Source organism: Trachurus trachurus (genome assembly GCF_905171665.1).
Source record: "Trachurus trachurus genome assembly, chromosome: 7".
In the NCBI taxonomy this organism is placed as follows: Eukaryota; Metazoa; Chordata; class Actinopteri; order Carangiformes; family Carangidae; genus Trachurus; species Trachurus trachurus.
The window spans coordinates 14,239,067-14,253,145 of NC_139901.1; the positions used below are offsets into that span (position 1 = coordinate 14,239,067).

General features: G+C 44.1%; 1 protein-coding gene across 1 annotated transcript in view; it reads left to right on the plus strand.

The window, feature by feature from the left end:
• The first annotated feature begins 379 nt into the window (after positions 1-379).
• The window catches only part of LOC310988478 (helicase ARIP4-like), a 29,025-nt gene continuing 15,325 nt past the window's right edge, over positions 380-14,079 (plus strand). The window contains exons 1-3 of the mRNA XM_083975080.1: positions 380-685; positions 12,811-13,054; positions 13,765-13,898. Of these exons, the coding sequence (XP_083831206.1) occupies positions 652-685; positions 12,811-13,054; positions 13,765-13,898 (412 nt within the window). The 5' untranslated portion in view covers positions 380-651. The remainder of the gene's footprint in view (positions 686-12,810; positions 13,055-13,764; positions 13,899-14,079) is intronic.

A 14,079-nucleotide genomic window follows, 5' to 3' on the forward strand; every position in this document is an offset into this window, starting at 1 on the left:
CTCTGAGATGAGAAGCTGCAGGTTGTAACGGTTGCATTGAGTCCCATGTATTTTTGTGTTTCTTCTTCTCCTTTCTTTTCATGAGGCTGGTGATTAACAGGCGTTGTTGAGGTGATTGCGTTCATTTAGTTTCAGATTCTCTCTATCACTTTTTATTTCTTCCAAACACAGAGACAGACGGAGTGTTTGAGGTGGAGTGGGCGGCCGCTTCCGTGCATGCTCCGTGTTCCTCACTGTGTTATGGAGGAGTGGTTTCTCCTTTTTTTGGGCGGGGGTTGGGGGGGCGATGGAGGAGCTGAGCTGTCCGTTGGAGTCCCCCCTCAGCGGGGCCCCGGCTCCAGCATGAGGGTTATGTAAGTTTTTCAGCTGGCAGCCTCCTGCCTGCTGCTGCTGCTGCCTCACATTCACACTGTTACAGAGTGGAGAGCAGCACGGAGACCGGTCGTCCTGCGATCTGAGTCACTGAGTCACTAAGGCAGTAGTTTAACCGCAGAGGAGAGGAGACGTCCACCTCCTGTCCACGCCAAGCCTGTCCCCCGCCAGCAGAGGAGGCTTGCAGAGTTTGACAGAGAGTTTAGAGACCGAGACAGGACAGAGAAGAGGACAAGGGACTCAGAGGAGACCAGCTCTTCTCTTTGCTCCACAGCCATCATGTTGCTCCTGGACGAATCAGAGTCATTTGCAGGTACGTGACATCACCACCACCACCCTGACCACCTGAGACCCACACCTGGAGGGAGGGGAGGGGAGGGGAGGGGGCTCAGAGGGTGATACTTCTGAGGGACAGTGGCAGAAACTGCAGATGGTTCATGTGGTGAGATGTTCAGGGATAGGATGAGAAAGCTGATGGAGAGGAGATGTTGAGTAATGAGTGTGCGGCTGCTTTTGTTTGAGGCTTGTTAAGTTACTTAACGTTGTTGTGTAACACGGGATCCATACTTACCTCTGCCGGCTCTCTCTCTCTCTCTCTCTCTGTATCTCCCTCTCTCTGTAGCTCTCTCTCTCTTTGTATCTCCTCAGGTTTCAGTCTCTCTTTTCTTCTCCTCCTCCAGTTCTTTCATTAATTTCACCTCCCTTATCAGCTCTCCATCCTCCCTCCATCCCCTGAGCTGGTCATCATCTCTTCCCTTACGCTCGTTGTTGTCGTCACAGTCCTGTCCCCCCCCATTGGTTGTTTCTACGGTTACCTAAACCAATGCTGGCGCGTGATTGGTGGCTGCGGGCAGGACTAGGCCATGCTGGAAGTGTGAGCATGTGGAGGCAGGAAAACATATGGTTCATCAGACCAGTGGGTTAGGGGGGTAAGCGCACGCGGCAGTGGGTGGAGCCAGAGTCTGCAGCTCATCTGAGGAGACGTGACACGAGAAAATTTTGTTCATAGTGATTTGATTGTTAACTGAGCTTTTTAAAACTGCATCAAGGAAAAGTACGTTTACTGAGACTCACTTACATCAACACAGGCTGAGCTGTAAATATAATAATATTATTACATCACTGTCATTGTACAGTGTATATTCAGCACACTGATCTAGGTATGTTTTTTTTTTTTTTACCCTAAGTCTCTTTAATCTATTGAATTGTTTTCTGTATTTCATTTAACTATATATAATTGAGCCTTAAACTTTAAGTAAAAAAACACACACAGGATCAATGAATGAAAAAAACCATGGGACTTAGAGACGTGATGTTGATGATCAGGTGGATTTTGTTGTGTTATCTGTGTGTGCAGGATTATTAAATGTTTTGAATTAAAGCCACAAGACGCTTTAACTTCACCAGACAATGAGAACACTTCACTGTCCTGACTCTTTGGTCACTGTTGATCTGAGATCAGTTTGATCGAATCAAATTGATTTGAGTTAAGTTAAGTTCAAACAGAAACAAGTGTGAGATCATGGGCTCAAGGCTTAGGATCTGTGAATCGAGTGGTGGAGGAATGAGACCTCGGCTGTGTCGGGCTGTGTGTGTGTGTTGTGTTCAGGTTCTCACTGAGCTGCCGTTTATGTGTTGAGACCTTGACATGGAGGAATAAAGTGACGTCCACACATGCTGGAGATTCCTCCGAGCGTCCGTCCCACGGAGACACTCGCTGCCTCGTCAAAGTGGCATGCGGAGGCTGAAAGAAAGAACACACTGTTCTCCCTCACATCCTTCATGGAGGTTGTGTATGGGCGAGTGTGTGTGTGAGTGTGTTTGCACGCACACACACCTGTGAGTACACTCTGTCCATCAAAAGAGAAGTAAAAGTGACGTCACGTTTTTACGGATGCAGGAACAACCTGTCCTATTCAGACTCGGCCCAGGTCCGGGCCAACGCCGGCAGCACGTGTAGCTGCTGCTTTCATAACGCCACAGTGAGGAGGATGTGGGCTCGGCTGAATGGACCACATGGCTCTGATCTCTCTGCTTCCTGCTCCAGACCTTTGTTCTCATCCGTGTAAATCTCCTCTTTTAACTTCTCTCGCTCTGTCGGCTTCTCTTTTTTCCCTTTGTTCATCTCGTCGCTGCTCAGAGAGGATCTCTCTTGAATCCCTCCTATAGTTTATTTTAAATTCCCTCTCTTTGTCTGTGGTTGATTGTCTGCAGCAACTCTGAGTCCTGTTTCAGTCTTTCAACCACAGAGTGAACGTCATGAGGACGGTCAGTGAAGAGTCGGAATCGATCACCTGGATCTTTTAATCACAATGAACCACATGTTCCGGAAGTTTCTGAAATGATGTTGAGCAAAAATCAAGTAACACGTCATAAACTATGAACGCAGCTCATTGATATTGACACCCCGATCGACTTCTTACTAAACAGGCTGACGTCAGAGAACTACAGTGGCCCTGAGGGCTCACTTCGCTGCAGTTTAACAAAACACATGCAAACGTGCCACAAATTTTTTGAACAACTTCAACGCATGTGAAAGACTATTGCTAAAGCTAACAGTGCATATAAGCAATATATCTAAATCATGTGAAACTGGTGTCTCAGCTTATTTTCAAACACCACTAACAGGTATAGCCATCTTCACAATCTTAACAACTTGAAAACAAACGTCCCAACTGGTCCATCACTGTTTTATGTCCCTCCATTTTGTGTGAGTCTTTGTGGCACGTGTTGTTAAATTGATGAGGATCTTTCTAAATTTGTTGCACGTTCGTGTCTTGAGTTGGTTTCAATGAGTTTTGAGCCGTCCACCCGAGAGAAAGGCATCCTGTGAAGTCGCAGGCTGCACAAGAGCGAACACACACAACTCCTCTGGCTCCTCTGGTGAAATGTTTCCTCCTCTTCATGTATTTGTTATTTCAGTGCTTTAAAGACACAAACACACACTGAGTGTCCAATAAATCACTTGCCGGCTTGAACATGATTTATGCTGCCGTGACGTCTGAGGTCACAGACGCCTGATCGTCACATCTACATGTCAGTCACTGAGTCTGGGCCCGACACCGGCCCAGACTCAGTGACTCGTCAGAACCAGGGAGCAGCCGTGATGGCTCAGTCTGTGTAGGTGAGAGAGAGAGAGAGTTTATGTAACAGGCTGTAGGACGACCTGTGTGTGTGTGTGTGTGTGTGTGTGTGTGTGTGTGTGTGTGTGTGTGTGTGTGTGTGTGTGTCCTCCTCCTCAGCAGCAGTGACACACTGGCCTACAAACTTGTTCCACCACCGCTCGCTCTCTTTCTCTCTCTCTGTCTCTCCATCACACCGTCATTGTCTCCTTACCTTCTCTTTCTCATACTGTTTGTGCCTCTCTCTCTCTCTCTCACACACACACACACACACACACACACACACACACACACACACACACACACACATACACACACACACACACACACACAGCCAGAGGGAGGGTTTCATAACTTATCTGCCTCACTCTAATAAAGCAGCCTTAATAACTCATTCAAGGCAGTCTGTTATATAAGAGAGGTGTGAGTGTGTGTGTGTGTGTGTAGCTCAGTATCTTAACATCAAATTTATCTTGAAGTTTTAAAAGTTTAAGTCGAATTCAATCCTGAAGGAAACCAATTTTCCACAAAACTTTGATTTGTCGGCACATGAATCATATATCACCGATCAATAATCAATCATTCGTAAAGTCTCCAGCTTGTTTGGGATCAGCTGCAGACGATGTAAGATGGAGGAGTGCTGTGGATAAAACCAAACCAGAGTTCATTCCTCTCATTACTTCAGGTTCTGGATCTGATTGATGTATTAATCTGTTTCAGTCCATCGGCCCTTCCACCTTAAATCATCCCTGTCTGTCCACCTTAAATCATCCCTGTCGTTTTTACAGTCACTGCCGTCTGGAACAGTTGTAAAAATAAGAGGAACAGCGTGAACTTTCCTGAACAGCGCACACACACGCACACACACACACAAAGACACACACATGCTTGTACTTACTGACACACTCATCACAGTGTACAGTACGTACCACTGTGTGTGTCTCAAAGTCTCGATCCTCTTGTGTTTGTCTGAGTCCTGCAGCATGCTGAGTGTGTGTGTGTGTGTGTGTGTGTGTGTGTGTGTGTGTGTGTGTGTGTGTGTGTGTGTGTGTGTGTGTGTGTGTGTGTGTGTGCGCGTATGTGTGTGTGTGTGCGTATGTGTGTGTGTGTGTGTGTGTGTGTACAGGACGTGAGGTTCTTGTGAGCGTGCTGGTTGTATAACAGCCAGCGGCAGCGGTTACATAAGCGTCCCCTCTCGTCCGACCAGCCTCAGCGTCGGTGGACTGTCTGTCTGCTGCACACCAACTTTCGGTCTTCACTTGTGTGTGCGTGCGTGTGTGCGTGCGTGTGGCATTCTTATTAAAGCAGGTTGTTTTATTATGCACCGTAGCCTCTCGAGACACTGGAAATAAAGGAGAAGAAGTTTCTGACCTAGATTCTTGACACAATCCACTGACCCTATTCACACTGACCCACCTCCGTAATCGTCATGGTGAAACTTTGACACCCCCCTCCACCCCCTCTAACCCCCCACGTCACACAAACACCTTGTAGAGTCAGAAGCTGCTGGTTCCTCAGATAAGGTCTAACCTTGTTCATCTGTTGCTCTGCTTAATTTCTCAGTGATCAGCTACATTAACATTGATCAAACAACCTTCACATCCACGTTGTCATATCCAGAGTCAGAGGTTGTTTCTGGCTTATGGAGACACGGGAATCGGTTGTGACCAAAAGCAGTTTAAGTTTTGTCTCTGATGATCAGATCAATGGACCTTCATCTATGTTCAGCTGGCCAGACCTAAACAGACCTGTTCACATCCGTTAATGTTTCTGCAGTCTCTCAGTTTGGATCAACCAGTCAGAGCAGTGAAACACAGAGAAATGTAAACAGACCGTAGAGTAAGCGGCAGTCTTCTAGGTGGAGCAGTCATCATATCAAACCTTCTGCTTGTTGGAAAGCTGGCTGTAATTGGTCAGAACAGATGGAAAGATGGTTTGTAATGAATCAATTCATCAATTATCAGTGAACACTGGTGGAAAATAAAATGAAGCCACAGACCAGGAAATGTTGGAATGATTAATTATTTATCATGGGAGATCATTTAAAAATAAAAGTTAGAGGAGATTGTGTCTGAGTGACAGGACGCTGCTGTGTTGTGTTTGGTACAGAAAAACAAAATCATACATTCTGAATATTGATGCACTCTCTGTTGTGTTGACAGTTTGTACACTCATTCAGTCAATTTGACCAAAATTGCAGTAAAGGTTTTGACGTTGTGTGATGACGCAGCTGGAGAGAAACCTCCTGCTCTGTGAGGTCTATTATTATTATTATTATTATTATTATTATTATTATTATTATTATTATTATTATTATTATTATTATTATTATTATTATTATTATTATTATTTAGTGTTTTATAACCATACGTCAGCAGGAGGGAGCAGAGGGGAGCGGGGGTTATGTAACAATGAGGACACAGCGGTCGGCTGAGCATGCTCAAACTCGTACCTGTACAAGGGCAGGAGGGGAGGGGGAGAGTGTAAGGTGTGAGATGAGAGAAGAGGAAAAATGAGGGGTGATTAGTTTGAGGAGAGCAGAGGAGGAGGGAGACAGGTAATGAGACATGAGACAGGTAAGAAAAGACAGGAAGTGGAGAAGAGAACGGAGCGAGTGAGAGATGAGTGAGACAAAGAGGGAGGAGGAGGAGACGGAAAGACTGGTGAGAGGACAAAGAGAGAGACGGAGACTGATTCCATCATCAGGTTTCCTCACAACAAAGACAGACAGTTATTTGTTTTTAAGTGAAATCAATATAAAGTGATAAATGTCAATGTCTTCACACATCTCAACCAGATTTCAGATTCATTTTTATTTGAAGAAATCAGACTCGGAAAGAAAGTTCCAAAATACTCTGATAGGATTTTTTCTTGAAAAGTCACAGCAGAGACATAGAAAGAAAAGTTAATCTCATCGGAAGACAAGCAGAGTCTTCCTTCTCCTGCTCCTTCAGCCTACATGTCAAAAACGCCTATCAACAACATCCTCTACCTCAAAAACCCCCTGATGTGCGTGATTGCCGTCCATTAACTTCATCTATGTCTGTGTCCGGCTCTTGTTTTGCTCTCGTCACTTGTTACACAATTCCCATTTCACTTTTCCAAAACATGTTGAATAACCACGAGAGAGAGAACAGACGTGTTTGCAGCCCCAGACGCCGAGCAACAAAACATTTTTCTCCCCCTGAAACGTCAGAGGGAGGAGCCAGATCAAACTCTGTGTGTTACGGTGAATCCTGTCTCCCTGAGCTTCCTGTCCACTTCCAGGAATCCCCATCTGTGTTCAATAAAGTGTGCGTGTGTGTGTGTATATGGGATTCTCCGTGGTGTTGTAGTAATTTTCTGCGTCATCTGTAATCTCCTTACGTAGACAGCAGGAGGCTGTGACACACACACACACACACACACACACACACACAGACAGACAAATACTCACCACTTCATTCCACTTATATATGAGGTTTTATTTTGAAAATTGATGTAGGTCAGTGCTTCACAGGGAGGAGGAGGGAAAGTTTAGACATGAGGAGTTTGTTTGTGAAGGAAGCCAGACAGGAAACACACACACACACACACACACACACACACACACACACACACACGCATGAAAACAGTGGATCCTCAGTTCATTCAGTCAGTGCATCTCTTCACCAGTGGGTGTTTGTGTGAGTGTGTGTTCGTCAGTTACACCGTGTCCTAGTGACAGAACTGGACCTGTATTTAGGTCAGTGCTCAGGATCTCATGTTTCCTGTGTGTGTGTGTGTGCGTGCGTGTGTGTGTGTGTGTGTGTGTGTCCTCTTTTCAGCCTCAGTTCATCATTAATGGATAGTGATAATAAACCACATCTCCAGAATGAATTTAAAGCAAATAGAGGTTTCTCAGAGCCTGTTGTGACTGTGGCTGCAGGTCATGTGACAGACACACATTTCTGACATATTCAAAGTTTATCTCACTGACACAGCCACCGTTTCCTGTTTCACCATGAAACAATAAACTATTCCAAACGTCTTTGGTTTCAAAATGCTGCACTTTAGTTCACTGCTTCTTGAGTTTAGAAGTTGTGAAGACTGCAATCAGTTGAACCCTCAGGGCCACCGTAGAGGTCACACTCAGCTCTTTCTCCGTCTGTTGTGATGATTGATTATTATGGAAGATGTTGCAGGACAAAACTGTGCATTCATTTTTATTATTTAGTTTCATCATCTGCTCCAGAGAGGGAGAAGAGGAACTTCTTTTTTTGCCTCTGTGAAAAGGGAAAGTGTTTCTGATGAATCACTGTCAGGTGGAAACCTCTTATCACCAACTCATCAATTTTCTCAGAGAATAAACGGGCGGTGACGTCACCGATCAGCTGATCGTCCTGTTGTTCCTGTACCTTCATGATGCAGAGCCAGTTTCACAGTGTTCCCAAATGTTTCGTGTTTTCTCTCGTTCTGTTTTTTTTTTCCACCGCAGGGAATGCCTCTAACACACAGACACACACACACACACACACACACACACACACACACACACACACACACACACACACACACACACACACACACACACACACACACATACACACTGCTGTTGCATGGTTTGCGGTGTTGAGTTCCTCAGCTCAGTCTGAGGAGTTATATAAACACTTAACATATACGTAGTTATTGGTTACATAACCATGTGGTTGCAGAAAACACTCCACCATTGCGGACCCCCTTTCACCCCACAGCCCCCTCTGTGAAACACACACACACACACACACACACACACACACACACACACACACACACACACATACACACACACACACACACACACACACACACTAACCATGATTTTGTTCCCGGTGGTTTCACATTCTTCAAGTTGTGTTGTTCATGTGAGGAGCAGCAAATCTAATCCACTGGGTGTGTCTGAGTTGTGTGTGTTGTGTGTTGTGTGTTGTGTGATGGGGGCTGTGACGAGCGGAGGGTCTGTTCACTCCGTCACTGCTGACGCTTCAGAAAATCATCATCACACTCTCTCTGCTCGAACAGTTCAGAGGTCAAACATGGTCTCAGTTTATTTAGTTATTTCTCTTCCTGCTTCCTCCTCCTCCTCATCATCACTCAAAGCACAGTGTTTGAGTTTGATTTGGTCGCCTAGCAACAATCACCTCTCCTACTCTTTAATTTCACTTTAAGGTGACGCCTCCACTGCACGTGTTCGTGATGGAGTGTTTCTGTGTGTGTGCGTGCGTGTGCGTGCATGTGTGATTGTTCTACCAACTCGTTTGTTTTTATTTGCTCACACTCACATCACTGGACCTTAGCAACAAGCAGCTTCTGTTCTTAGGTCTTTGGTTTCTCTGGAGCTCGTTCTCCCTGCGTACGCTCATGGAAATGTGAACACCTGGGTCACATGACTCTGACGCTTCTCTAGAGACTGAGCCTCAACAGCCTGAAGACAAGACCAGACAGATCGGCTTCACCTGTTGTTAGCTGCTCGCCCCGTCTCCAGTTTGTGTGTCTCTTTGTGCTTCTGTTTGTTCTTTAAGTGCACGTGATGACACGTTAAAAAGAAAAAGTATAGGCCTAACTACAAAATGTTGTGGGAAGCGGTAGGCGAACGTAGCTAAACACGCCTGACTGTGGCTGTATTAGTTTTGGATTCCTGCTGCTTCGGTCGGCATGGTTTCCTGTTTTTCCACGCTGAATTCAAATCTCCATGGTAACGAAGACGTTGCAGCATCAACAGAAAACACTGAATTTCACCTGAATGTGACAAAACCTGAGCAGCTGACAGATTCAGAGGGAAAAATGTTGAAGAGTGTGGTGTGAGGCCTCGGCCGTTACATCTGTCATGTAATCGAATCAGCTGAGAGACGAGTCGAGGTTTGACGATGTCGTGATAAATGTGCGTTTAACATCAGTCAGTCAGTGAGACGCTAAGATCTTTATAGCCTATTTTGTTTGTTGTTGTATTGTGTTACTGTTTCCTGGAGAGGGACATGACAACAAGTAGCCTATATTTGTGCGTGTAACACTTGATTAAAACCTATTTTGTTCACGTGTTGTATAACCTGCCCCCACTATAAAGTCATGATGCAACACGACGACAAGGTGTGTCTGTACGCTTGTGTGTGCGTGTGTCTATACTGCTCTATAAAGAACAGGTGCTGCTTTGTGAATGTCCTGCTGTGAGTAGATCCACCGCCTCCTGCAGCAGCAGCTCTTTATCAACCACTGACGTGATGAACAGTTACACAGGTGTGAGCTCTCGTGCAGATGAATGTGGGCGCTGCTGATTCCTCTGATAACAGCAGCATCTCGTCCTCTGGCCAAACACCAGCTCCTGTTCAAAGTGACAGATGTAACGTTTTTTCTTTTCACTTCTCACTTTATATGTAATTTAAAGGAGCAATCAATTAATGCCAATGATTAAACTGATGTTTTCGCACTAACCAGTGTGTACTGTTCTTAAGTAGAATTGTCACATATCTGTGCTTTGCTGCACTTTTTTTTCTGATGCATCTCTCTGAAAATGCTAAAGATGGTGTAGGAACCCTAAATTGTGCTAAGTTCAAAATCATAATTTGAACTGCACTTTTTTTTTTTTTTACTTTTCCATTTACTTACAATACTTACTGCTTTTAATATCATAAAAAATGTGATACTGCAGCACAGTAAATATCTAAAATGTGACTTTAACTTATATCAAAATCATTATCTGGTAACATACTTTTTACTCAATTATTGTTTTCAAGTCAATTATAATAGGCTGACTCTAATTTACACGGAGTACAGTGTCTCTGACCCTGAGACTGGTCTCTTCTCTCAGCCAGAGCAACGTCCTTATCTCCTACACAGCAGATACACTTCTCTGGTAGAACCATCGACTGGCTGTTAATGCTCCTCAGTCCCGCTCACTGTCCCACCGTCCCGCTGCGTCTCACATCCCCATGAAACCTAAACACAGGAAGTTCTGCACAGGACAATAAACCAGTTAATTGTCTTTGTTTTTGTGTTTATGATTATAATTAGTGATAGTAGTATTATTATTAGTAGTAGCCTTGTAGTAGTATTAGTTTTAAATTAAAAACAACAAAAATGATCATAATACAATTAAAGTGTGTTAAACAGCTTATAAAAACATATTTCATAACATTCATAAAAGCACTACCCCTCTCTCTCTCTCTCTCTCTCTCTCTCTCTCTCTCTCTCTCTGTCTGTCTGTCTGTCTGTCCTCTTGACCTGAGCGGAGGAAACACTTGTCCTCCTTCCCAGAATCGACGTGTGTGTATGGTGTGTGCTTGTTTGTGTGTCACCTCACCTCACATGTTTTTTTTAATGTGCATGTGTGTACACCTCCTCTCGCTCTGAAGTGCATCTCTCTCTCTCTCTCTCTCTCTCCCCCTCTCTTTGAATGATGACCTCGCTTTCATCTCTCTCTCCCTCTACTCTTTCCTGTCTGCCCCCTCAGTGTCTCTTTAGAGTCCTTACTGTGCGTGCGTGTGAGAGAGAGATTTTCAGGAATCGTTACATAACTGTTCTGTAAGGTGGAGCCGGGCAGGGCGGCAAACAGAAGACGCAGTGATTGAGTGAATGTTCGATTTAGAGTATTGCCCTTGTCTGAAACAGCAGTTAATATAGATAATTATATAATGTAATACATTTATGGTTTAGTAAAGAGTAAAATGTTTATGATGACTCGGACTGAATATTTCAAATAATTTACTGCATTAACAACAAACTCTGCTCAGAGTTTCAGTGTTCACTGATGTAATTCACTTGTTCCTTTTCTCCAGCAGAAATTAATTAAGTAAATAGGTATTATTATTCACTAGTGTGATGTGTTCAGAGAAGTTTGTTCACGTATGCAAACTGATGTTGAGTTTTATGTAAGTTGTTTTTGTAACTGACAGTAAACTCATCACCAGCCTCTGAGTGCGTCCGTACGTGCGTGTGTGCGTGTGTGTGTGTGCACATTCTCATAGTGAGCAAAACTAAAGCACAGGTTTTCCAGGAGTCACGCAGGGAACATGTCTTAGTGTGTGTGTGTGTGTGTGTGTGTGTTGGCAGTGTGTCCTTGTTTGTCCAGTCACCCCAGGCAGATTCTTGGCTCGACCAACCCACACATTTGTGCGTGTGTGTTTGTTTGTTATTTATGTGATGATTTATGTTCTTCTGAGAACATTTGTCCTCTGGAATGTGTGTGTGTGTGTGTGTGTGTGTGTCTCTCAGTGTTTGTGTCCTGTCTTGTGTTTCGTAAGTCGTCCATATTTATGATCCAGCTCTTACATAAGCCTCAGATCTGGTTCAGTGTGTCTCTGGCAGAACAACTGAGAGAGCGAGGAGGAGGAGGAGGAGGAGACGAAGGAGAAGGAGAGGAAGAAAGGAGGGGCTGAAATCCAGGCAGAGAGAGAAGGAGCAAGAGAGTAGAAATGAGGACAAGTTTAGAGAAACAGAGATGAAGGACAGCCTCTCTCTCTCTGCTGTTTTGCTGCTGATGTCGTTTAGTTAAATGTTAATTTGTGTAAATGTGAATGGTCTCAGGCTGCGACTGAGATGAGTCACAGCAGTATAATGAAAGTTTCCAATTCAAACACCAGAGATCTGAGAATAAAACATCAACACTTGTTTTATTCAATTTCTGAACTTGTACAAACAACTGGTCCTGGACTTTTTAAAGCTGGAAGGAGACAAATCAAACATGGTGTAACTGTCAGTGATGATGAGTATTCATTAGTTGAACTGGACCTTAATGATCTCTTATTAATAGTAGCAGCCACAAAAAAAAACCTAGTTAAAGGTGAGATTCTGTTGATCCAAACTAGTTTGAAATGAAGAAAGATTAAATAATCTTTCATTTGCTCTGTTGCACCAGAACATGAAACTGTGATCTCTGTTGAAGAGGTTTAACTTTTATACCTGCTGGGTTTTTGAGATAGATCGATCGAAATCGAGTTCCCCAAAGAAAATTTTGTTTTATGATGGAGATTAGTTTAAGTCCAGATACTGGTTCAGAAGGGAAACTGTTGGAGGGACAGGGAACAGGTCTACCTGGCCAACTGTTAAACATGGTGTTGTCCATTTTTCCATATTTATTTTCTATGATTTGGCCATATTGTTTTATTAATTGGGTCAAAATGTTCTTTTCAAAGCATTTTCACCTATTCATTTATTTATTTATTTAATTTCAATTTGGAAAAGCATTGTATTGTTTGAATCTGTGGAGCATTTAAAATCTAGATCATTAACATTCATCAGGTCCAGTGTGAATCTCTGCTCTCGTTAACTACTTCCTGCTTTATGACACATGGACTAACCATTACTTCCTGTCTTCTTGTCACAGACCAGTCCCACAGTGCCCCCTTCAGCTCCGAGAATGAGGCTCAGGGAGGCGACCCTGCTGTGTGGCAGTGCACTCCTTCCCCATCTACCTCACCTTCGGGGGAGACGCCGGCCCACCCTCCCCCCTCCCAGCCTGGGTCCAGACCGCGTTCCAGGCCGGCCAGCCAAAGCCCCTCCCCTCCCTCTGCCCTGACAGGAACCAAGAAGAGGGGCTCCAAGCCGGCGCACATGAGGCGCAACATCAGGTACTGGATACAGCTTCCTGTCAGAGGTCACAGGTCACACAGACGTTCACTGTTTATTCTGATGTCAGATGTCACAATAATTCAGATTTGTGTGCAGTTGTATGGACAAACTTCAAGTCTGAATTAAATTGGACATTTTATTCCCAATCCATATCTTTATTTGTTTTTTTATCAATAATGAAAGTAACAATAACATGTGAAACAAACAATGGCCAAATAATTGTAGTGCCAATGCTATATGCCTTTTCTTTCCTGTTGCATCCGGAAACTCCAGATACTGAACCAAAGAAGGCATTACTTTTGAATTCTCCCTCAATATTTAAAAGATAATGATTAGAAGACAGGGTTTCCCCCAGAAAACTTGTTAAGCCCGATGACAGGGTGTCCACTCACGGCCAAGTTTAAGTTTGCGACAGCGATGCAACGATAAACGGGAGGTTAGGGTTATGGCTAGGGAGTTAGGGGGGCAAGTCCAAGTAATTTGACATTTTTGAGCATTTTATAAAAAGTAATGCAATAGTTACCTTTCCTGATAATTAGTTACTAATATAATGTAGTAATTCAGTTACTAACTCTGTTCCTTTTTGGGAAAAGTAACTAGTAGCTATAGCTAATTAACACTGGTGTTGACTCATTGCGTCTTCCAGTCTTTAATAAGTCATATGTGTGAGCTGCTTGTGAAACTGACGGTGTGTTCTGCGTCTGAGCAGGAAGCTACTCCGGGAGCATCAGTTGGAGGCAGTGACCAAAGCCGTCCAGCAGGAGGAGCTTGAGAGGAGGCGACGTCTGGACCAGCAGAGGAAACAGGATTTCCCCGTCCCGCTGCTGCCTGAGTATACGACCGGTGAGAGCATTAAACCCACATTCACTACAACACTCAGAGTAACTTCACTTTATCATCCTCGCTGTTAGCTTAATGTCAAAACGCTCCTTAACACACCTAGATAGCATCTTAAATGCTGCATTTCAGCCAACCAACCAATGTCTCTCTCTCAATCTGCTGACTCGTCGTGTCTCTTTCTCTT